The 25,940-nt window shown below is 46.4% G+C and overlaps 1 protein-coding gene across 1 annotated transcript in view; it reads left to right on the top strand.

Moving 5' to 3' along the window:
• The first annotated feature begins 6,798 nt into the window (after window positions 1–6,798).
• The window catches only part of KLHL22 (kelch like family member 22), a 40,026-nt gene continuing 20,884 nt past the window's right edge, over window positions 6,799–25,940 (top strand). The window contains exons 1-3 of the mRNA XM_047098244.1: window positions 6,799–6,841; window positions 13,271–13,536; window positions 22,409–22,574. Coding sequence (XP_046954200.1) covers window positions 13,310–13,536; window positions 22,409–22,574 — 393 coding nt within the window. The 5' untranslated portion in view covers window positions 6,799–6,841; window positions 13,271–13,309. The remainder of the gene's footprint in view (window positions 6,842–13,270; window positions 13,537–22,408; window positions 22,575–25,940) is intronic.

The following is a 25,940-nucleotide window of genomic DNA, read 5'->3' as shown; positions in this document are numbered from 1 at the left end:
AAACATATTATAGAATAATTTTTTTAAATAGGTAAAATCATAACTTTCAAGCAGATATTAACTTACTGAAGAGAAAGCTGTTAGGGGCACCTGGCTGGCTCAGTTGGTAGAGCACGCAAGTCTTTTTTTTTTTTGTTTTTTTTTTAATGTTTATTTATTTTTGAGAGAGAGGGAGAGAGGGAGACAGAGGATCTGAAGCAGACTCTTGGATGAATGCAGAGAGCCCAATGCAGGGCTCAAACCCACAAGCCATGAGGTCATGACCTGAGCCGGAGTCGGACTCTCAACAGACTGAACCACCTAAGCTGCCCAAGCGTACAACTTTTGATCAGGGTCCTGAGTTCAAGCCCCATGTTGGGTGTGATGGCTACACGAAAGAAAGAAAGAAAGAAAGAAAGAAAGAAAGAAAGAAAGAAAGAGGAAGCTGGTAATATATTACCAGCTTTTTAGTATTTGAGAATATTGCACTGAATATGTAAATGAGATAAAATTGGCCTCTTCTGCAGTGGGCGAGAGAAACCATTTGAATCTCCACCTGATATGATTTGCATGTCTACGGACAAGAATTATTTTGCATTGCTATTATCTACATTGGACAGAGTAGTAAATCAGCTAGGGTAAGGAAAGACTAGAATCCGATAGATGAGAAGGGTGTATTCTACACAATGCACAGTACCCCTTGAAGCATGAATTTTCCTTAAGTGCCTATCACATAATTTTTACAATTTTCTACTCTTTTCCAAGAAGAAAGCACTTTGCATGCCCACCAGCGGTTGTCACATTGTAGGCTCCAAAATTCAGTCTGGGTGAAACTACAGATCAAAGGACCTGGTTTCTTCAACAAGAAGAAAAATACAACATGAAAGGGAACTCAAAGATTAAAGGAGACTTTCGAGGTATCCCAACTATATGAACTATGAGTATGAGATCCTCATTTGGATCTTGATTCAAATAAACTTCAAAAAGCAACAAAGAAGAACGTGTATAGGATAATAGGGAAATGTGATCCCTTGACTACTTGGTGATATTAAGAAATTATTGTTAATTGTGTGTGTGAGAGAATGGAATTGTGTGGGTGGAAGAGGTCAAAGGCAGGATGTTTACACAGCGGACCCTTGAGCTACTCAGCAGTTAGTGTTGCCAACTCCTGCGAAGCTGAAAATCTGCAAATCGTTTCTAAGTCCTCCAAACTTAACTACTAATAGCCTACTATTGACTGGGACTCTTACTGATAACATGGCCAGTTAACACCTATTTTATATACTTATTATATGCTGTATTCTTACAACAAAGTAGACTAGAGAAAAGAAACTATTATTAAGAAAATTGTAAGAGGGGGCACCTGGCTGCCTCAGTTAGTAGAGCATGTGTCGTGAGTTCAAGCCCCACGTTGGACATGGAGTCTACTTAAATAAATAAATAAATAAATAAATAAATTATAATTTATTTATTTAAATTATTTATTTATTTATTTATTTATTTATTTATTAAAAAGAAAATCATAAAGGAAAGTACATTTACAGTACTCTACTGTAAAAAGTCCATGTGTAAGTGGACCTGTGCAGTTCCAATCCAAGTTGTTTCAAGGTCAACTGAATTTATAAGGCTTGGTGGGGGCAGGTCTTTTAGTGTTGGAGCCAGAGTAGAATTGGGCAGAACTCCTGATATATAATAGTTTGGGGGTGATGGGCACAGCTAGAGGAGGGTTTGGAAACAGCCCTGAGGAGTAAAAAGTCTTGAAGGCACCCTGTCTTGAGCTATCTGCTACACATTGAGCTATCTGCTGTACTGACATGGGACTATTCCTTCTGATGGTGGCTAGGGCTAGTTGAATAGCCTATTGTTCAGATAAATAGATTCTCAGGAAGTTCCTGAAAGAAACAATACAGTTATTTGCAACCTCATCCTTCTGGATAAAGTCCTGTTCACCCAGTGTGGCATAATAAGAAGTCATCTTGATGGAGACAAGGAGCTAAAGTTTAGGATGGCTTTAATCCTCAAAGCTCTTGTTGTTTTCTGCACAAATGTTAGGGTATGAATCTTTTCACAATTTGTCCTTGTCACTTACTGAAAGTTATTGCTACATCACCACCTCTAGATCGCCTGCTATAGGTCATTCCACAGTGCCAATGCACCATAGTTTGTTGATGGACATTCACTTTGATTCTGCTTTTTCACAATTGAAAACATCCTCTGCCATGCTGTCTTACATCCTTCTGGGGATATTTCTCCAATACAGACACCCAGAAGTGGAATCATTGGTTGCAGAGAGCCACTTTACATTTTATTTAAATGGTAATAGCTGCTGCCAATTGTTTTAGGGTATTAGTTATCTAATGCTACTGCATAAAAAATTACTCCACAGCCAAGCAGCTTATGACAGCAGTGATAAACACTTACTGTCTTTCACAGGTTTAAAAAAAAAAAAATTTAACATTTATTTATTTTTGAGAGACAGAGACAGAGCATGAGCAGGCGAGGGGCAGAGAAAGAGGGAGACACAGAATCCGAAGCAGGCTCCAGGCTCTGAGCTGTCAGCACAGAGCCCCATGTGGGGCTCGAACTCACAAACCACGAGTTCATGACCTGAGCTGAAGTTGGACACTCAAATAATTGAGCCACCCAGGCGCCCTTCACAGTTTTTTTTTTTAATTTTTTTTTTTAATTTTTTTTTTCAATGTTTATTTATCTTTGGGACAGAGAGAGACAGAGCATGAACGGGGGAGGGGCAGAGAGAGAGGGAGACACAGAATCGGAAACAGGCTCCAGGCTCTGAGCCATCAGCCCAGAGCCTGACGCGGGGCTCGAACTCACGGACCACGAGATCGTGACCTGGCTGAAGTCGGACACTTAACCGACTGCGCCACCCAGGCGCCCCCACAGTTTTTTTTTTTTTTTTAACATTTATTTATTTTTGAGAGAGAGAGATGGAGCGCAAGTGAGTGGGGGAGGGGCAGAGAGAGAGGGAGATTCAGAATCCAAAGCAGGATCCAGGCTCTAAGCTCTCAGTATAGAGCCCAACACAGGGCTCGAACTCACAAACCGTGAGATCATGACCTGAGCCGAAGTCAGACGCTTAACTGACTGAGCCACCCAGGTCCCCCTCCTATTTTTCACAGTTTTTAGGGGTCAGGAATTCTGGGGAAGGTTAGCCAGGTCCTGGCTCAGTCTCCCTTGAAGTTCCAGGTAGATGCGGGACTTCAGAAGACTATAGTCTGGCAGAGAGACTGGAGGATCGACCTCCAATACAGTTCACTCATGGCCAGCAAGCTAGTGGCTGGCTTTGACAGAGGTGTTCGTTCTGTGGAGGCCTCTTCTTAGGGCTGCTTGAGTGACTTCAGGACATGGTGGCTCACTTGCTGCAGACTCAACAAGACAGAAGTTGCAAAACCTTATATGACCTGGCCTTGAAAACCACAGGCTTTTTCTTCTGCCTCATTCCATTCCTTGGAAGGCAGTCACTAAGTACCACCCATATTCAAGGAGAGGAAGATTAGGCTTTACTTTTTGAAGGGAGGAGAGTCAAAGAATTTGCAGATATATTTTAAAAACACCGTGTGCTCCAAACTTGTCATTCTGATTTACATTCTTATCAGCAATGTATGTATTCTTACCCACACCAACCAACACTGGATCTCATCCTATTTTATATTTGCCTTGCTGATGTTGACAGAGACTCTCCTTGACCGAACTTTAGTCAGGCTTCTCTGAGCCCTCTTCTCAACCAGGCCTCAGCCTTGGCCCCCTTGGCCTACCTAGCTCAGCCTTAGCAAAGAATTCTACTAAGTCAGTTTAGGGAGCATCCCCCCACCTTTGATATCTAGTCAAGTTCTTCATCCCCCAGCTCTGATAACCCTGGTGGGCCAGTTTAGCAAGAATCTCCCTATCTTGATGTTTGATTTTAGTACTCTTACATCCACTGATCCTCTCAGTCTGCTCTTTGGCTATAAATCCCCAGCTCTCTTTGCTGTATTCAGGGTGGAGCCTGATCTCTTTCCCTATTGACATACCCCTATTACAATAGCCTTCCTGAATAGTCTTCCTTACTGTTTTAACAACTGTCAGATTAATTTTTTCGTTAACAATGTGTGAAAACGTGGTGTATTGTTTGCACTTCCTGATTATTAATGAAATTGAACTTGACTTCCTTTGTTTATAGCCACTGGGACTTCTTTTTCTGTGAGTTTCTAGTAAATATCTTTTACTATTTTTCTGGCTGGTTGACTTTCTCATTCTCAATTTTTAGAAGTTCCTTATTTATTCTGGATAATAATCTTTTGTCTGTTATATATGTTGCAAAAAACATTCACTGATATATTTATTGTATCATTTGTGTTTTTGTTTTTTCTTTCACTGATGTTGATGATTCTCTCAGGCATTAAATGATTTGTTTATCCTCTTTTGAGTATTCTCCATTCATGTCCATTTCCACTTAACTGGAAATTCCTAATATCTTTTTGTTTTTAACTTTTAAGTTTTATTTATTTATTTTGACAGAGAGAGAGAGAGAGAGAGAGTGCGGAAGGGGCAGAGAGAGGGAGAGAGAAAGAATCCCAAGCAGGCTCCATACTGTCAGTGGAGTACCCGATGTGGGGCTCGAACTCATGAACCACAAGATCATGACCTGAGCCAAAATTAAGAGTTGGACACTTAAGCAACTGAGCCATCCAGGAGTCCCTGATCTGAGTACATTTTGAGATGATGGTCGCTCTAGCTCTGAGAAGACTTGGGAATGTCCTCTCTTCTCAGTCCTGGCCAGCATCCCACTTTGCTCTTGGCCTGCTCCCCTTCACTCATTCTCATTCTCTCTACCCTCCAGCTCCTCCCTCCATCCTGAAGGTGCTGTCTTCAGTCTCTTCTCAAGCTGTGGTCCCATCTGTCCTCATGTCGGAGGCCAGACCCATCCCTGCCATCTTCCAGTCTTCCCCGTCCCCTGTCCTCTCCTCCTTTCACACCTCAGTCACTGAAGGCTGGCTTCTGCCACTCCAAGGGAAGGGCTCCTGTAAACACACCAAAGGCTTCCCCGTAGCAGATCCAGGGGCTTTGCCTCCTGTCCCCTCTGGGGCCACCCTCACACGTGGACCTTTGAGATTACTCTTCCCCTGTCTCCTCTATGGGTTCTTGCTTTCTGGGTGTCCCCTGGAACATCAATGTGCCTCATGCTCTGTCTTCAACTCACTCTCCTTTCATCACACGTGTACTAGTTCGGTGTATCACCTCTGGCTAAAGTGCATGATGTCCATGACTTTACCTCTAGGCTGAAAGGTCCTTAGCTGGACATGTGTAGTTTCCTTACCCTGCCTGGGGCCAAAGTGATCCTAGTCTTCCCCCAAACCTGCTCTTGCTCCAATGTCCTTGTGATGTGGGTAGCCTCATTGTTCTGCACCATCTCTTGGGCTCACTCTTCCTCCCACATCATTCATGTGCAGTGGAGAACTTGTGTCCTTCCCGGGTTTCCAGCCAGCGCCAACCTGTCTGCACTCCCTGCCCATCTGAGGCTATAGCTTCACTGCTGCCCTTATACTTGGCCTCCTCCCATCCTGTAGTCCAGAGTCTGCAACCCACCTTGGCATCTGCCATCCCTAGCTGAAGGCTGCCCTCCTGGCCACATCCACCTGCACCTCCAGAGGTAGTGTCTGCTTTCGTCTTACCTTCAGGGTCAGAAACTCCTGGTGGCCTCTGGACCATTCATTCCTCTGGATCTCATCTTCGTGCCTCTGCTGACATTCCTCATTCTGGAATGCTTTTCCCACTCTCCCCAAATTCTAATTTGTTGTGTAGCTACGGGGTCACCTCCTCCAGAAAGTCTTCCCAGAAGTCCACTCCTATTGGGAACCTCTGGTCCTGGAGTCTGGTCCTACTCTCCTGACCCTTGTCTAGACTCTTGGGCAGCTGTGTGGGCTCAGCCAGGACAGTGCCTCTCTTCCTCTTCTACATTCCCCTACACCTTTCTTTTTAACCAGGAGCCATCCCTAGCCACATCCTTCCACCACAGCTCCACCACCCTCCATAACACCTCTCATCAAAAACGGTGTGGAACACCCCAACTTTATCTATCAGGAGGCTCTGCTGGCTGGAACCTCTGGACAGGGCAATTACAAACGAGCCTCGCCTCCGAGGTGTGGAAAAATGAACGCCAAGAGCCTCCTGGCAGACTGCTGGGGTCTTTGGGATGGGAATTGGACTTACTCCAGAATCTTAGTAAACAGGAAAATACCTGTTCACTCTGACCGTGTTCATCTTTTCTCTCCAAGATCCAGCAGAGGGCAGGCGATCAACAGGGGGCCTAAAGGGACCAGGAGGGAAGGAAGCAATGAGTGAGAGATGGAATGAATGAGAATGAGTGAGAGAGATAATGAGGAGAAAAGGAATAAAGGAGGGAAGGGATCGAAGGAATGAGTGAGTGAGGGATGAATAAGTGAGAGCGAAGGAGAGATGAAACGAGAGAAGAAAGGAGGAAATAGATTTACGGGCGCGACCCTCCCCAAAAGGCATTGCTCTATTTATTCACTTATTCATTTATTCAGCCCCACTAGGCGTCAAGAGTTAAGTTAAGCCAGATGCAGAGACGCACGTTCACCCGGGCGGCTGTAGCCCTTCTCCACTGAGCCAAGACCGGAGCCGCAACCGCACAAGAGCTGCTTGGGGCGGCGCCTCTCCTCCTGCCCCGGCCGGGCGCCCTTCCCCCAGCCCCCTAGTGAGGCGCCCCCTGGTCTCCGTGCGCACCCTGTCGGCGCCTGCGCAGCGCGGCCATGTGACTCGCTGAGGCCCCGCCCTGCGGCCGCCCGCCCGCCCCGCCCCCGCCTCCCGCGAGTGCGGCCTCGGCTTGCGGCGGCACCAGGTGAGCTGCGAAGCGCGGGTAGGGCGGGCCAGGCGGCAGAGAGCGCGGGTGGTAGGCGGCGGGCGGCCGCTGGGCCTGGGGGAGCAGCTCGGGGGGCGCGGGGACACAGGGGCAGGCGCGGGTCGGAGGCGCGGGAGTGGCGGCCTGAGGCTAGCCCTCGGCCTGACGTGGCGGGGGCGCGGCGGGCGGGACCCCCGGGCGCCGCCCGGGGTGGGGAGCTGGCGCTCGCAGAAGTACCAGGCCTCCGCTTGTAGGCGGGACCCGCCGGCCTTCTAGCTCTCGGGAAGGCCTGTCACCTGCGGCGGGCCTTCCTAGCCGCGACCCTCCGCGCTGCGCGCGGGCGTGTTCTGCAACAGGCGGGCGGGGCGGGGCTGGGCTGCTGCCACCTGGTGTGACCTTGGACCTCGGCCTGCCTGCCTCAGTTTCCTCAGCGGCACACCCAGGCCCAGGGTCGGGGGCCCGCGGGTTGCAGCTGAGGGAGTCCAACCTCGCTGGCTGGCGAGGTTTCCCAAGAAAAGCCGGAGATCGCTCTGTCATTGCAAAATCTCGGGCCCCGAAGCGTTGGCTGCGGGTTCTAATTATTTCCAAGCCTGGGTGGGCTGGAGTCTCGGAGTTGCCATCGCCTGATGCCCAGGGTCCCTTTCGCGCTAGGCGTCCGTGGGGCCGGGCCTGGGCCGTAGGTTTGGCGCGCCAAGATGCCCCAACTCAGCTTTCTGGAAGACTGGTGCCAGAGAGCACCTCAGTTGGCACCTCTGTGATAGCTCCACACTCTGGAAATTGGTACCCACTCCCTCGTCTCCTCTTCCCGACTGTCGTTTTCCCTGTATTGCAGACCTTGCTTCATGCTGCTAAGGATTGGGGTTCATTGAGTGCAGACGCTGTTTTGGGGCTCTACAGAGACCTGAGGGGTGCCTGCGCAGTGAATGGTGTTGAGTTGGGGCACCTGGGTGGCCCAGTCGGTTGAGTATCCGACTTGGGCTTAGGTCATGATCTCACAGTTCTGTGAGTTCGAGCCCAGCGTCGGGCTCTGTGCTGACAGCTTGGAGCCTGGACCCTGTTTCCTTCCAATTCTGTCTCCTACTCTCCCTGCCCCTTTCCTGCTCGTGTGTGCGGGCGCATGCTGGTGGGCTCGCGCGCGCTCTCTCTCAAAAATAAATAAGCGTTAAAAAAAAATTTTTTTTGAATGGTATTGAGTTGAAAATTCTTTGAAAATGCTTTTGACTCTCATCCATGAGTTCATAAAAAAGCATTTTACATCTTTCAATTTGGGACATAAAGCTTCCTTCCTACTCACCTCAAAAACTTTGAACAACACAAAATGGAGGGGCCTTGCTTGTGATGAGTAGAATCAGAAATGCTATGGAGCCAGAGGGAACTTAATCTAGGGAAGAGCTTCATGATAGAATAACTTCTGTAAAATGAATCGAGAAAGAAGGTGACACCAAGTGAACGCCCAAGAACATTTCAAATAAAGAATGACATGGGAAAGGAATCCCAAAAGAAGTGTTGCATTTGACCTAATTTTTTATTTTTTGAAGCTTTGTCAATTACTGAAGTATAATTACATTGTGGAATGCTGTTTTTCTTTGTCTTTTTTTAATGTTTTTTTTTGAGAGAGTGAGAGCGCCTGTGGGCTTACACAAGTAGGGGAGGGGCAGAGAGGGGAAGAGAGGACAGCAGAGAGCCTGACTGGGGGCTCAAACACACAAACTGCTAGATCATCTGAGCCAAAGTTGGGTGCTTAACCTACAGAGCCACCCCAGGCACCCCTGATATGCTGTTTTCATCTAAGTCAACAAAGAGTGAAAAGAAATGCTATTGGTGGGCAAGACAGTGGTTGGAATCAGGTTCCCATACTTAGTACAACCTCTATAGAGGGCAATTTGGCCATATGCCTTACAATGAGAAATATACATTAAAATTAATATGATCCAACAGTTCTGTATCTAGAACATTTTCCTCAGATCACTGCTACATGTGTGGCACATACATCTAAAGGATTTTCAGTATGTAACTGCAAAAGCAGACAATTGGAGGAAACCCAGATGTCTCTCTGAAAAGAACTGGTTAAATATGCTTTAACCATACAATAGACTGTGGGAGGGATATTAAGTTTTCATATGCAAAAGTTAATAAAGGGTGAAATGGTGTAGATTTACAGATTTGCCTTCGAATCTAGATGCCCCCTGAAGAGAAGGTAGAATAGTAGTTTTCTTCCGGGAGAGGATCTGGTTGGGGCATAAGTTGGAGGGAGACTTAAGTTTCACAATATGCCTTTCTGTGCCTTTTGAATTTGAATCATGTGAACATATTAAAAATAAGTTTGAGAATGTAATTTTTATTTTTATTATTATTTTTTTTACCATTTGTTTATTATTGAGAGACAGAGACAGACCGTGAGCAGGGGAGGGGCAGAGAGAGGGAGACACAGAATCCAAAGCAGGCTCCAGGCTCAGAGCTGTCAGCACAGAGCCCGATGCGGGGCTCGAACTCACAAACCGTGAGATCATGACCTGAGCCAAAGTCGGACGCCCAACCGACTGAGCCACCCAGGCGCCCCAGAGAATGTAATTTTTAAATATTTCATACTGACAGAAAAGTTACTCACCGCCTCTCCCTATCAGATCCTGATGTTTTGTCTTACTTGTTTTTTGTTTGTTTTAAAGAAAGAAAACATTCCCTTTTTCCGTGCTGGAGATAATCCTGATCCTGAATTCCTTTAACGTGTCTATACTATCTTATACCATAACACCTATCTATAAGTAAAATTGAACAGCATTTTGTTGGGTGTTTTCAAACTTTCTGTACTATATTCTGTGGTGTGCTTGTTCCTCTGTGCAGCTTTGAGATTTCTCCATGGTCATGACTATAGCATGAGTTCTAGTTTGCTCATTTTAACTGATATCTAGTGTTCTGTCAGCTCACTGTGTGCAGCATCCGTTCCTCTGAGGATCGACATTTTGGTCGTGGCCAATGCTTGCTTTATGAACAAGGCTGTGAATGTGTTGTGCTCCAAGCTTTGCTCCTTCAGAGCAGGAAGTCGGTTCATTTTTCTTCACACTGCACTCAGCACCTAGCTTAGTTCCTTAATTGTGCTTGGTGAATGTGCTTGGCTTACCCAAGGAGGCAGTCTTCTCATTGTACTGTATTCTGGACTTGTAGTAAGTGTAGCTACCATTGATCCCTTCCCAAAGGGGCAGAAGTGCTGATGTGCTCACAGAGTGTGGGGACTCACTGGGGACTGATGTCTGTTGGAGTAGTCAGTCGCCATTGCCACCACTAGAGACGGAGGCCCTATTGACTCCCTAATGGTCATGGTAGTGAGGAGGAAGCTGAGGCTTGGAGATGAGCTAAGTGCCCAGAGTCCTGTGATTAGCAGGACTGTGATTAGACAGCCATGGGGTTCTGCGATGTGGGTGAGGTAAAGCCTTAGCTGGTGAGTAGCTAGAACAGCTGCATTGATGGAGCATGCCTGTCATGTTCTTGATACGGTGACAGAGGGAGAAGTGATTGAGCTAGACCTTGACCAATATGGGGTTATAAAGAAACAGGCCTAGGTGGGAGTCTGAAGGTGTTCAGAGGATGACTCATGTCCCTTTTGGTCTTAGGGCTAGTGACAGTATAGGGGAAGGAACATTTTGAGCCAGATAGCGGGGAGATCTAAGCAGAAGGCAGTAGGGAGCTAGTGCTTGAGAAGCCAGGTGGTATACTCATTGGGCATTTGGGGACTCCCTGCAGCCTGAGCAGGGGAACTCAGGAGGATGGGACAGGAGGAAGCAAACCAGTTGGAGTATCACTACTGTGGTCTCTGACCCAGAGTGGTGGCCATGGAGGACTAAGTGGATGGGTGTCTGAGATGGGAGAGAATGAATCAGAACTAGAGGGTCTGATAGGACACAAGGTATAAAAAGGAAAAGAGATCAGAGAACATTGAAACCATGAGGTTTCTGACATGGAAATGGTGGCTGTGTGAATAAGAAAACTAGACCAATGGAGAGGGCTGCTGGCTGGATTAGGCATTGAGCTGGAGGTGCATTTGCTAAAAGGCAAAAGATTTATATGATCTGAAGAGAAACTGGAGTATTGCATTTGGGAATATAGGGGAGATTCTTGGGAAAGGGGGAGGGCTGGGACAGAGTGTGTTGGCTGAAGGGAAGAGATGAGAAAAGAGGGCATTGCCACGCAGCAGCATATCAGGTCAGAAGTGGTTAGTGGGGGATATCCCTTGGCCTCAGCTGTCTGTGTATGAGCCAGTCTGGGGTGGGAAGGAAGAAGTGGATGGGTGAAGGTCCCAAATCCAGGAGGTACACTGAGGGGGCCAGCACAGAGGGAAATTGAATATGTTGGATGGGAAACAACAATGAGTCCAAAACAATCAGGTGGAGTGGGGAAGAGGGTGAGGGGAAGGGGGAGGCAGTAGCAAGGGGTGCTCTTGAGCTCTAGTAGTGAGGAGGGAGGCCTCTTCTTTTTGGCAAGTTTTATAGTAGAATCTATTTTTCTTTTTTATTCTCTCTGTCTCTCTCTTTTTAATTTTAAGTAGACTCCATGCCCAATGTGGAGCTTGAACTGAAAACCGTGAGATTAAAAGTTGCATGCTCTGCCCACTGAGTCAGCCAGGCACCCCTATAATTTTTTCTCCTAAAGATACAGTCCAAGGGAATTGGAGAAGAAACTAATTTGGGGGAGGGGATAGTGGAATGGTGGTAGGTGGGGGAGGCAGATGTTCACAGGCAGTGAGGCAGGTGCCCCTTGGGCTATTGCCTGCTGGCTGGGTGTGACAGTGTTGTGGCCTGGAGAGTGTGTAGCTCAGTCCCACAGTGCAGTGCAGGACTGGGTAATCCCCTAACTCAGAGTGAGTGACCCAAGTGTGTTTGAGGTAGGTTTGTTTTACTGACTGGGTTTCTGAGGCTCCAACTCATATTGTGTGCATGTTTTGAACATGCTGACTCAATTATTACAAAGTAACCTTGAATTAAAAACATGATGCAGATATCTTGAATGCAGCAGGTCTAGTTGAAGTTACTGTGCTTGACTCAGAATCTTGGTAAAAGAAGACAAGTCCTGGACCCTTCTCTGGGTCTCCTGGTCACCACTCAGGTCTCTTGTCATTTTTATGCATCCATTCTAATGATGGAACCCAATTTTGTTCTTTCCCTTTCTCTCTCTTTTTTAAGTAAACTCTGTACCCAATGTGGGGCTTGAACTCACAACCCCGAGATTAAAGAGTTGCATGCTCTACTGACTGAGCCAGCCAGGCGCCCCAGTTTTGTTCTTTTATTTACCTATTCAATTGTTTAATTTTATTTTAAATGTTTATTTATTTTTGAGAGAGAGAGAGGGTGCACACCTGCAGGAGGGGCAGAGAGACCAGGAGATGGAGGATCTTAAACGGGCTCTGCAGCAGAGAGCCTGAAGCAAGGCCCAGACTCACGAACCTTGAGATCATGATCTGAACTGAAGTCAGATGCTTAGCTGACTGTGATACTCAGGCTCTTTTTTTTTTTTTTTTTTTTAATGTTTATTATTTTTGAAAGAGAGAGAGCATACCCACAGGAGGGGCAGACAGAGAGGGAGACAGAGGATCCAGGTAGGCTCCTCACTGTGAGTACAGAGCCTGATGTGGAGCTCAAACTTACGAACTTTGAAATCAAGACCTGAGCTAAAGTTGAACGCTTAACCAACTGAGCCACCAGGCACCCAGGGTTTGTTCTTTCTTAATGGCAGAGAGGAAGAGCTCTTGAGAACCTGTTCTGTGCTGATGCTTTATATTCATTGTTTACCAGTTTTAGACTTTCTGAACAGGAGGGGTGATTTTATTTCCCTTTTTTCATTTGAGGATCCTGAACTCAGGTTGGTCATGCAGTGAATCTGTGGTAGGGCCAGGGCCCCAACCAAGGTCAGTCTGTTTCCAGAACCTTTTGTTTCCCAGAGATGCTAAAGGAGATAAAATTTAATGAAGAATCTTAGAGATGAAGGGACACACAGGTCATCAGGAAGGAGGCTCCAGGTTCAGATGAGCAGTGGGAGGGAAGAGGAAATTCAGGGGTTTAAGACCACAGGGGCAGGGCACCTGTGTGGCTCATTCAGTTAAATGGCCGACTTGGGCTCAGGTCACAATCTCAACTGTCGGTGAGTTCTAGCCCAGCTTGAGTCGGGCTCTGTGCTGACAGCTCAGAGCCTGGAGCCTGCTCCAGATTCTGTGTCTCCCTCTGTATCTGCCCCTCCCCCACTTGCACTCTCTCTATCTCTCAAAACTGAATAAATGTTTAAAAAGAAAAAAAAACAAACCACAGGGGAAGCACAGGTGTGCTGGTGGGAGGAACAAAAGTGCCAGGAGCAGCAGGTGCCACTTGGGAGAAGAGCTGGCCAGTCTGCGTATTGTGTGGTGTTACCTCCCTGGCTTATTCTGTGTCCCCTCTGTCTTGCCAGCTGACAGCCGCAGTGGTGAGGTCTGGTGTGGTGGTCAGGATGGCAGAGGAGCAGGAGTTCACTCAGCTGTGCAAGTTGCCTGTGCAGCCCTCACACCCTCATTGTGTCAACAACACTTACCGGAGTGCACAGCACTCCCAGGCTCTGCTCCGGGGGCTGCTGGCTCTCCGGGACAGTGGCATCCTCTTTGATGTGGTCCTGGTGGTGGAGGGGAGACACATCGAGGCCCATCGAATCCTGCTGGCTGCGTCCTGCGATTACTTCAGGTGAGTTACGTCACGTGTTCTGTTCTTACGAGTAAGGTAACAGGTAGTCCTGGCTCCACTAGGTATTGTGTTGGCACCCACAGTGATCTGGTGGGAGGGACCAGCCAGAAGCTGCCAAGTCCCTTGCTTCTCCCCGAGCTTCTCCCACTGCTTGTTGTGATGACTCCCCAACAGTGAGTGGGACAGAGGGGTTTTTGAATCTGTTTTTCTTCCAGCTGTCTTGTTTTTGGGGCACCTTCTCTTTTTTCCTATTTCTCTTTTATTTATTTATTTTTAAGTAATCTCTATACCCAACAAGGGGCTCGAACTCACAACCCCAAGGTCAAGAGTCGCATGCTTTTCTGACTGAACCAGCCAAGCACCCCCCTTTCTTCCTGTTTTTTTTTAAAAGCCAATGCTAGACTTTGTTGTGTTTTATAAAATGGATTTTCTATATCTTGGTATAAAACACATTTTTGTTCTGTTTTACTCTGGTTTCCCCAATATTTCATTTTGAAAAATTTCAGATCTGTGGAAAAGTTGAAAGAATATTACGAACATCTTAATACCAGTTGTTGACATTTTGTCATATTTCCTTTCTCTTCACACACACAGACACACACACATACATGCCTCCCCCTTTTGTTTGGGAGAGTACACTCGTGTGCATGCCAGTAGGGAGGGATGGGTGAGGGGGGAGAGAGGGAGAAAGAGAGAGGGAGAGGGAGAGAATCTTAAGCAGGCTCCACACACAGTGCAGAGCCTGACAACAGGGCCCCATCTAATGACCCTGGGATCATGACCTAAGCCGAAATCAAGAGTCAGGTGCTTAACTGACTGAGCCACCCAGGCGCCCCCATACACGCCTTTTTTAAGACATTGTGGCACTTTATACCTTAGTCTTTTAGTGCCCCCCTCCCCCAGTGGTGTTCTTGTAAGGCTGGTTAGAAGCCCACCCGAGCGGGTGCCAAGACCAAGGCTGAGTGGTCAGTCCTGTATATGTAGTGTCCACATAGCCATGTGATGTGAGGAATTGTGCCTTTTGTGCCCCTTCCCTGGCCGTCAACCTTCTGGCCCACACCTTCTCATCTTGAGGGCCTAAGTCTCTGACCTTCTTCCTTCCTCCCTGGATTCTTTGCCCCTTGGGGTTTCTCATGGCTTCCTGCATGACCCCATCCCAGCCATTGGCACATTGGGAAGAATTGGTGCCACTGCCCTCATTGCATGCTTGTGAGAGGAGGCTCAGGAGTGAGCCCCAGCCATGGCTACCTGATTCCCATTCCAGTTCTGATTCTGATTGTTTCGTCTTCAAGTATTGGTTATAGTTCTTGGGTTTTTTTGTTTGTTTTTTAAGTAATCTCTATTCCAATGTGAGGCTTGAACTCATGACCCTGAGATCAAGAGTCACATGCTCCTCCAACTGATCTAGCCAGGCGCCCCAGATTGAGTGAAATATTTTTTCATGGTATAAGTATTGGCCTCCTGTTTTCCCGAAAGTTTATACAGAACATGACCAGTGGTGGCCTAGGGCAGACATGGGCAGGCTCTCTTGCCCCTGTTTTTGCTGTTACTCAGCAGTGCTGCCCTTCTCTGCCTTTCCTGCCCTGCAGTGATATCTTCCAGGCCCAGCTGAGGTGCATCTTCCTCTGGGGAGCTTGCTCTTCTTGTCTTGCACCTTTTCCCAGCCCCTGCCTCTCAGGGCTAGCTCCTCCCTGCAGGCGGCTGCTGACCTCTTGGGGCTAAAGAGCTGGATGGCACTTTTCTTAAGAGGCGCCCCCTACAGGAAACCTCGTTTGGTATGCACTCTGTGCAGGGTTTAGGGATTGACTAAACCGTGATCTTGGGTCTTGGTTTTTTGGCTTGTGGTAAGAACTGTCCACTGTACTAATCTTTTGGCTCCTGTAACCCTCTCCTGCTTTGCCCTGTCTACTCCTGGGCTGTGTGTCAGATGGCTCAAGTGTTCTGTATTGTATGTGGCCTCTCTGGGTCATGTATCCCTCCCTGTTTTCATACTGTGAATTGTAAGACAGTCAACTTAACTCAATGTCTGTGATTTTGAAAATTTGAATAAAACTGATGATTTTCTACAAAGTGTGTATTGATAGAACTTCATGCCTGAAACAGAAAGTTCTATTTTCCATGAAAGCATGAAGCCCAGACACATCCTGGGGAGTTATCCCTTTTATGAACAAACTCTAATGCCATTTAAGCTTTTTCATAGCAGATAAAGAGAAAGGAAGTTTCCAAATTATTATTATTTTTTAAAAATTTTTTAACGTTTATTTATTTTTGAGAGAAAGAGAGTGTGAGCAGGGGAGGGGCAGAGAGTGAGGGAGACACAGAACCCAAAGCAGACTCTAGGTTCTGAGCTGTCGGCACAGAGCCTGACACGGGGCTTGAACTCAGAAACTGCGAGATCATGACCTGAGCCGAAGTTGGATGCTCAACCATCTGAGCCACCCAGGCGCCCCAGAAGTTTCCAAATTTTTAAAAAAGAGAGTTATATAACACAGGTATCAAAATTGGAGAGATTAGCCAACACACAAGAAAACTTCAGCTTGTTTGTGAATGACAGCATGACGTGTTCAGTGAGACCTCAGTACAGAGCTCCAGAACACCACTGTCCCTAATGTTACTTGCAAAGCAACAGACCATAGCCCAGGGAGGCTTTGTTTCCATGTCAGAGAATCTTTTTTATAATGCAAGTCGTCCTTAATCGCTCAAAGGGGACCTTGTCTGTAGCCCTCCACAGACATCAGCATCCATTCCCACAGCTAAAATACTTTTTGAATATGTGGGAAAAAAGTTGAAAGCACCACTTTACCCCTGCCCTTCCTTCCATATCATCTCCCCACCTCCCCCTCACCCCCCATGGTAACTATTTTCAAAAGTTCCTATTCATCCGTACACTGTTTATTTTTGCAAATACTGGTCCTGAAATTGACAAATTGTTTTGTTTTTTTTGTTGTTGTACCACATTGCCAAAATGTCATAAATGTGTTCAGGGGGTCTCTTTAGAGCTATTTTTGTTAGTTGGTAGCTGTCTAGTGGTTGATTTTGTGGGGGATAGGGAAAGGTGTGTTCTCCCACATTGCCATTTTTTCTATGAGGTTTTTTTTTTTTTTTTTAAATTTTGGTACAAATTTACTGAACCACAAAACCTACCCTAAACTCATAGGAGGCTTATTTTATTTTATTTTATTTTATTTTATTTTATTTTATTTTATGAAATTTATTGTCAAATTGGTTTCCATACAACACCCAGTGCTCATCCCAACAGGTGCTCTCCTCAATGACCATCACCCCCTTTCCCTTCCCTCCCACCCCCCATCAACCCTCAGTTTATTCTCAGTTTTTAAGAGTCTCTTATGGTTTGGCTCCCTCCCTAATTTTATTTTATTTTTATCCCACTCAGTATACTTGGAAATATTAAGGAGTTTGGATATGAGATACTGACCTAGGCCCTTCAGGGGTGTGACATCATACATGGCATGGGTGCAGTGTTTTTCCAGTTGAAGCCTTTTGAATTCTGAAACACACTTGGGCCTCTAGGGTTTGGACCAGGGATTGGGGGCCTGAACAAGCTCATGTAGGGAATGTTCCTCACTGGACATCAGAGGGAGCTTACTGGACATCTGGTTATGGTATCCTAGCAGTAGAGGCAGCCCTCATTATGATTCTGCAGTGTTCTGTGGTGGTCATGCCCTGCATTTATTTTGTTGGTCCCCTGCTGTGATTTTAAGCATATACGATAAGATTTACCATCTTAACCATTTTTTTCATGTTTATTTTTGAGAGAGAGAGAGAGTATGCACGTGTGTGTGCAAGCAGGGGAGGGGCAGAGAGAGGGAGACTGTCTGAAGCAGGTTCTGAGGTGACAGCAGAGAGCCCAACGCGGGGCTTGAACCCATGAACTGAGAGATCATGACCTGAGCTGAAGTCAGACGCTTAACCAACTGAGCCACCCAGTTTTTAAGAGTACAGCTGAATAGTGTTAAGTGTATTCACACTGTTGTGGAAGGGGTCTCTAGAACTTTATCATCTCGCAAAACTGAAATTCTGCACCCATTAAACAACAGCTTTCCATACCCTCCTCCCAGCCCTACCATTTCACTTTCTGTTTCTAGGAACTTTTTTTTTTTAACATTTATTTTGAGAGCTCATGTGTGCATGTGCATACACATGCAAGCAAGGAGAGGGGCAGAGAGCAAGGGAGAGAGAGAAACCCAAGCAGGCTCCGCACTGAGCGTGGAGCCCCATGAACCTTGAGATCATGACCTGAGCCAAAATCAAGAGTTGATGCTTAACTTACTGAACCACCCAGGCACCCCTCTAGAACTTTTTATAAGTGGAATCATATGTATTTGTCCTTTTGTGACTGGTTTCTTTCACTTAGCATAATCTCAAGTTTCATTCACGTTGTAGCATGTGTCAGAATTTCCTTCCTCTTTAAGGCTGAACAATGTCTCATTGTATGAATATACCATTTTGTTAATCCATTCATTTCTCAATGGATACTTGGGTTGTTTTGCCTCTTGGCTATTGTGAATGATGCTGTTATGAACGTGGATGTACAAATACCTTCTTAACACCTTCCTTTCAGTTCTTTTGGGTATGTACCCAAAAGTGGAATTGATGGGTCATATGTTAATTCTATGTTTAATTTTTTGAGGAATTGCCATGCTGTTTTCCACAGCAGCTGCCATCAGTTTAACATTCCCTCCAACAATGCAGAAGGGTTCCATTTTCTCTGTATTCTCACCAACACTTGTTACTTTGTTTTTGGTTCTTTTGTTTTTGTTTTTGGGGTTTTTTTTTGGTAGTGGGCCATTCTAATAGGTATGAAGTATGGACATCATTTTAAAAGTTTTTCCCCTTTTAAAGTTTTTATTTTGACATAATTTCAGTGTTACAGAAAAGGGGTAAGACTATGATAAAGAATTAAGCACCCATTTTTGGTTAAAAACAACAAAAGCAGAAGGAGTGCCTGTATATTTTATTTTTCTTTTGGCCTTTTTTTCCCTCCCTAACTCTTGTTTTGAAAGATATCAATCCTATAGAAAAGCTGCAAGATCAGTGGAGTGAACACACCTGTGACCTTTGCTTAGCTTCATTGGTTAACATTTTGCATATTCACTTCAGAGTAAGTTGCAGCTATGACAGTTTTACTGGAAATACTTTATTGCACTTCTAAGAATAAGGGCCTTCTCTGGTATATCTTTAGTACCATTATAAATCTAAGAACATTTACAGTCATTCCATAATTTTATCTGATGTTCATATTTAGATTTCCCTAGTTTCCCTCAAAATGTTTTCCGTCTCCTCCCACCCCTCTCCATTCAGGATCTAGTCAAGGTCCACGCAATGCTTGGATACCCCAAAGAGTGAGTCAGGGTACCACAGAGTGGGAAAGCACCCCCTGAGAGTGTATGCATGGAGTAAAATATCTAGGAATTAGACATAACGTGCGAGTGTCAGGTCTGTGAGCAGGTGACCTATAAGACCTGCAAAGAGGCCCAGAGGCTGGCTTGTGAGATAGAGTCCATTGTGTCCATCACAAAGATGCTAGCTCTCTCTGTATGAGTCTGGATGTGTAATGCATTCCCTATAAAAACATCAAGAGACTTGAGGCACCTGGTGGCTCAGTTGGTTGGGCATCTGACTTCAGCTCAGGTTATGATCTCAGTTTGTGAGTTCATGCCCGGCCTCAGTTTCTCTGCTATCAGCACAGAGCCTGTTTCAGATCCCCTGTCCCTCTCTCTATCTGCCCCTCCCTCCCCCCCCAAAGTAAATAAACATTAAAAATTTTTTATTTTTTTTTTTTAATGTTTATTTTTGAGAAAGAGCACGAGTAGGGGAGGGGCAGAGAGGGAGACACAGAATCTGAAGCAGGCTCCAGGCTCTGAGCTATCAGCACAGAGCCCAATGCCGGACTCCAACTCACAAACCATAAGATCTTGACCTGAGCTGAAGACAGACATTCGGCCGACTGAGCCAACCAGGCGCCCCAACATAAATTTTTTTTTTTTTTAAATCAAGAGACTTTATGGGGGCGGGAATTGCACATACTGATTCTAAAGTCCAAATTTTCAAAAGCAAGCAAGGCCAGGAAATTGTTGAGAAGGTAATGAAAGGAGACTGGCTCTACCCTACGTTAGTTAATGCATGTAACAGAGCTGCAGTAATCCAGGCTCCTGGTGCCTGAAAAAATGTTGGAATGTTACTGGGAAAGATGAGAGGTTTGAACACAGACACAAGCCTACCACGAACTTTGTGTGTGGTAGAGATGGCATCCCAAGTGGGGGAAGGTGATGATGGGGTAGTCCTCTTGAAAAACATAAAGTTGGACTGTTTTTAAATTTTTTTTTATGTTTATTTATTTTTGAGAGGGAGACACAGAGTGTGAGCAGGGGAGGGGCAGAGAGAGAGGGAGACACAGAATCGGAAGCAGGCTCCAGGCTCCGAGCTGTTAGCACAGAGCCTGATGTGGGGCTCAAAGTTAGGAGTCCTAAGATCATGACCTGAGCAGAAGTTGGACGCTTAACCGATTGAGCCACCCAGGTGCCCCTGGTTTTTTTTTGTTTTTTGTTTTTAAATGTTTGTTTGTTTGTTTGTTTGTTTCAGAAAGAGAGGGAGCACAAATGGGAGAGGGGCAGTGAGGGAGACACAGAATCGGAAGCAGGCTCCAGGCTCCCAGCTGTCAGCTCAGAGCACAACGCGGGGCCCCAAACCCACAAACTGTGAGATCATAACTTGAGCCAAAGTCAGATGTTTAACTGACTGAGCTACCCAGGTGCCCCCTGGATAAATGTTTTTGATGTTTTTCCCTCATAGGGAAGAGCTGTTTTAAGTTTGGCATAAAACTCACAGGCAAAAAAAAGAAAATGAGAAATTTGCATTCAAAACAGACAGACTTCTCCATGACAAAAGGCATCATAAAATCAAAAGATCTGAGGTAGAAGAAAAAATTTCAACTCATCCAAAAAAGGGCAGATTTTTCAAATTAACAAGACAGAGTCTAATAGAAAATGGACAAAGAATCTGGACTGTTCAGAAAGAATATAGAAATGACACTTTAAGGAGCACCTGGCTGTCTCAGTCAGAAGAGCACGTGACTCTTGATCTCGAGGTCGTGAGTTCAAGCCCTATATTGGGTGTAGAGCTTATTAAAGAAGAAGAAGAAGAAGAAGAAGAAGAAGAAGAAGAAGAAGAAGAAGAAGAAATAATAATGGCACTTAAACACTTGACAAGATTATCTGTCTGGTTCATTATAAGATTTCTCCCTTAGAAGATTGTTAGTATGTAGGCAGTACTATCAAAGTATAAATATATATAAACCCTGTGTCCCAGCAATTGCTTTCATAAGAATCCTGGCAAGCACTTAAGCAAAATGTAAGACCATCCGTCTGGTGAAATAATGGGAGATTAGAAGTAACCCAGGTGTATCCCAGCAGCAGGGGGTTAAATCAACCATGATAGCCTTTACAGGAAGAGGGGCAGCCCTATGTATACCAGTAAGGAGCCATTTCCAAGATGCATTGCTAAATCAAAACGTGATGTAGAATACAAGGTGCATACATGGAGTGCCTCTGGGTATAGTGCTGCCCTGGGAAGAGGAACTGATGGCCTGGAGCAGAGGAGGAAGGGCTGCTAGAGGGAGACTTTCACCCTGTTGTATATTTTAAGTCATGTACTGCACATATAATTTACCTAGTCGAAAAATAAACAAAAGGTAAAAAATAGCTACTCTGTCCTCTGTATGTTGCTGACTGTCATATTTCAGCCCTGCTGCCTCCCCTTTCTCCCCCAACCTTCTTCCCTCTGAACAACTAATTAAGTGGCTCCCCACTGGGATGCCTCAGAGGCATCTCACTGATGGTAACTGTGCTCTCTGGCCCCATTCCTCCCAAGTCCCCATCAGCCCAGCTAACCCAGCCAAGGGCCCTGATTCCTCCAGTGCTCTCCTAGATTCGGTTCTTCAGCATATTCTCCCTGCCACTGGGCCCTCCCCAGGCCTGCAGGAACCCTCCCTCCTGCAAAGTCTACTCATACCACTCTCCTGTGTAAAGTTCCCTGACAGTGCCTGGATTTTAATCCTGGCTCAGTCTTGACCTGGGGGAAGCAGGACCTGGCCCTGTCTTACCTGTTCACTTCTTCCTTGCCCTTACCTGGCTGCCTTGTTTACTGAACTCATCCTTGCCCCAGGACTTTGGCACCCGTCTCCTCTACCTGGAATGCTGTCTGCTGGCTGGTGAGGTGCCACCCAGCCCCATCTTGGTTCCTGAGAGCTAGCCTGTCTCTGCTCCTCATCACTCTCCACCGCTCCCCTCTCCCAGCTGGGTGCTCCTAGATCAGATGCCCAGTTGTGTTTCTTCCTAGCATTTCCTCACTCAGAAATGCCTTGTTCTTTACTTGCTGTTCTCTGTAGCATCAAACTCCATGTAAGTAGGAATCTTACACTTTACTTGACTGTTACACCTTTGACTCTGATTGGTATAGTTAGGCGCTCAGTTAATATATTTTGAATGGAATGAGTTTTATTGTTTCCCATTCATCCATTCTTTCATGACATGCCCTGGGCTGCTGCTGTGATCCAGGAAGTATATCAGAAAGCAAGCTGGACATTGTCCCTGTCCCTAAGAGGCTCATTCATGACACCTTGCAGCCCATGATGGTGATTTCTAGGATGGCTGTCCAAATTTGGTCAGGAGTTTGTGGGCACCTTCTGTGGCAAGCATCAGTGCCCAGAGCACAGAGTGAGCTGATACTCTGTGGGTCACTGCTGGGTCAGCCTGCCTCCTGTTCTGGATGTTCTCACTCTTTGAGGCCTGGGCTGGCATTCTGATTGATAATACATTGATACGACAACACTGTTTCATGTTTTTCTTTGCAGAGGGATGTTTGCTGGAGGATTGAAGGAGATGGAGCAGGAAGAGGTCCTGATCCACGGCGTGTCTTACAATGCCATGTGCCAAATCCTGCATTTCATTTATACCTCTGAGTTGGAGCTCAGCCTGAGCAATGTTCAGGAGACGCTGGTTGCTGCCTGCCAGCTGCAGGTGAGGCTGCCCTTGCTCCAGCAAGGCAGACCCAAACCCAGGGGTGTTCTGCAGGTGTCTGCAGGGCAGTGGTATGAGTAGGATCAGCAGGCGAAGATGCCAGGCAGCAAAAGAGACTACAGGTCGGGCAGAGGCTCTTGGGTGGTACATGGCTCAGCCAGTTCTGGGCGCTGAAGCATAGCTGCTCCAAATGCCTCCAGGTCCAGGCTCCTTCTCTGCCTTTGCCCTTTGCTTTTCTGCTGGTTCCTTTCCTTCTACCTGGCCTCTCTGTCACTCAGAAGATCCTGCATGTAAACATGGGGGCCGACCCTGAGGTGGGTATGTGATGTCCTTCGTGCCCCAGCGTCCGACAAAGCTGAGCTCCCATGGTTGCCCAGACCCTTTCTGCTCGTCCCCCCACTTGGCTTTGTCAGTCTGTTTGAAACCACTTTCCTTTTTGTCATTGAACTTTGAATAGTTGTTTTCCTACAGAACGCCAAGTTTTCTGAGGCTTTGACAGTGTGACTTACATTTTAGAAGGCTGTATTAGCTCGGCAGTGTGGGTACAGTCACTCAGGGCTGGGCCTGCCTGTGCCTTTGCTCTCAGGAGCCATCATCAGATGGTTTCCTCTGGCTAGAGAGACTTCTCGCCTTACATTTGTTGAAAGTGAAAATGAAATGCTATGGTGAGTTTATTATCCTGACCTTTTCTCAGGTCAGAGCATGTTTGGGGCCATCAGAAAGAATGCAGGTCCGAAAAACCAACCTGTTTAGGGGTGTCAGGAGGCCCCACCCTGCGTGGCAGGGCCCCGGCAGTTCCCTGCACATTTACTCACACATGGGCGGGTGGGGGGCACTTGGCCCGTACTTGTTGGGTTGGTTTGACCCCAGCTCTTCCTATGCCACAAGTGGGTAGAGCCAGTGCTCCTGAGCACTTTAGTGTCTCTGAGGTCATTGTGAGGGGTAGCATGGGATGGGCATCCCTGCTTCACCTCGAGCAGCCTGGCTTTTGGGGATTTGATTTTTAACATATTGGGATTCTATGCAATGTTCCTTTTTTTTTTTTTTTTTTTTTTAATGCTTATCTATTTTGAGAGAGAACAAGCATGTGGGAGGGGGAGAGAGAGAGGAAAGAGAATCCCAAACAGGCACTGTAAATGTGGAGCCCAATGAGGGGCTTGATCCCACAACCCTGGGATCATGACCTGAGCCGAAATCAAGAGTCAGATGCTCAACCAACTGAGCACCCCTGGTGCCCTGCAGTTTTGTTTTTTGTTTTTTATTTGTGTGTTTTTGGGTTTTTTTGTTTTTTGTTTTGTTTTTAATTTTATTCAAATCCCAGCCAGTTAACATACAGCATGGTAATGGTTTCAAGAGTAGAATTTAGTGATTCATCACTTACATATAACACCCAGTGCTCATCCCAACAAGTGCCTTGCAATGTGGTTTTTAAAGCAAGTTTGACTTGGCATAAGAGTTCCAAGTCCATAGGCCCACCAGGGTCCTGTTTGTTCATGTAGCCAGTGACCACATTCTCCCCTTGCTCTGTGCCTTGCACTAATTCAGGATCACACTGTTCGTGGTGTCCCCAGAGACTTGGATCTGAATCCCAGTGAGACTGTCACCACTGGGTAACCTCTAGCAATGATTCCTTTCTCCGAGCCTCTTGTGGGCTCCTGCACTGGGCAGGCCTGGGGTGATTCCTCTGTGAGCTTCCCCAGCAGAGGGTCCACTGCTGTGACCATGAGGATGGAAAGGAGACAATGTCATGGCCCCTGGATTCTTCAGGAGCTGCTTCTCCGACCCACTGAGAGCTGTTTGCTTTCACTTTCTATCCAGAAACTGGTCCTCAGTGTCCTGGCCCGTGACAGATCAGAAGTAGTATTTTAGGAAGACAAGGCAAAGCAGAAGTGCCTGCCAAGGGAGAAAACAGGTGGTCAAGTGAACTTTTAGGGCTTAACAAAACACAGTGGGAATGGTCCATGTGGGGCAGACGCATTCCTGGCACTTGGCAGGTTTTCCTTCAGCTCTCATCTTGTGACCTGGCAAGCACTGAGTATTTTGTGAATGTGAAAAAAATAAAGGTAAAAAGATTTTAAACGTTTATTAATAAGCTTCACATACCAGCAGAATTATTGTATGTGCAATGGTTAATTTGTTGATGATAAGTGAGATATTCACATTAAAATTTTCGAGAGAGAAACAGTGTGAGTGGGGGTGGGGGAGGGGCAGAGAGAGAGGGAGACACAAAACTCAAAGCGGGCTCTAGGCTCCACACTGTCAGCACAGAGCCCCATGTGGGGCTCGTACTCAGGAACTGTGAGATCATGACCTGAGCCAAAGTCGGATGCTTACCGACTAAGCCACCCAGCACCTCAAGGCATTTCCGCTTTTAGGGCTATTCTAAAATCCTGTTTTCCTAAAGAACGTAGCAATGCTTGGGCAGCTTTCCCCAGAGCCCTCCCCTCTGTCTCCGCCCTGCCGTGCTCTGGTTGTTTAATCACCAGGTGGCCTCTAAGCCTGTGGCTCACTTCTCAGCTCCCACCTCAGCAGTGTTGTCTCTCGCTCTCCTTCCATCTCATTCGTTCTTCTGCATGATTGGACACGGGCAAGTGCCAGCCACCTGTGACCCCTGTGCTAGCTGGAGTCATGCGGGCCTCTGCCCAGGCAGGGTGGCTCCCAGCCTTTTAAGAACCTAGTGGGATTCCCAGGATGGGTGCTAGGCAAGCGTCTGGAACGCTCTGCTGGCAGTTCTTAGCGCGTGGGTGCTTCAGGGCCATCTCCTGGGGAAGGGGGTGGGTTCCCTGGGCCTGCATCTTTGGCTGAGCCTGCAGTTGTGGGGGTTGTGGCAGGACAAGAGAGCTGGATGTTTCTAGAGAGGCTGGGTGGGGGGGGCATGAGTCCTAGGTGCCTTCCAAACCAGGGGTAATTGATACAGTGGCCACTGTGCTGCTTCCTGATTCTCTGGAGATTCAATACTTCTGATCTGAAAGGTTTTACTCTGTGCCAGGTAGTTCCTGGGTACCATCTCATCTTCAACTTACTGCTCTCCACTTTATTTTATTTTTTTTCATTTTTATTTTTTTTGAGTTAATTATTTTTTTTGGTTTTCTTATTTTTTTAATATAATTTATTGTCAAATTGGCTTAAATACAACACCCAGTGCTGATCCCAGCAAGTGCCCTCCTCAATGCCCATCACCCATTTTCCCCTCTCCCCCACGCCCCCCATCCACCCTCATTTTGTTCTCAGTATTTAAGAGTCTTTTGCAGTTTGCCTCCTTCCCTCTCTGTTTGTAACTATTTTTTTCCCCTTCCCTTCCCCCATGGTCTTCTGTTAAGTTTCTTAAGATCCACATATGAGTGAAAACATATGATATCTGTCCTT

The sequence above is a fragment of the Lynx rufus genome, unplaced genomic scaffold, assembly GCF_022079265.1.
Source record: "Lynx rufus isolate CCGP_SWC_20201006 ecotype Redwood Valley unplaced genomic scaffold, mLynRuf1.p SCAF_45, whole genome shotgun sequence".
In the NCBI taxonomy this organism is placed as follows: Eukaryota; Metazoa; Chordata; class Mammalia; order Carnivora; family Felidae; genus Lynx; species Lynx rufus.
This window is presented reverse-complemented; position numbering and strand designations above follow the sequence as displayed.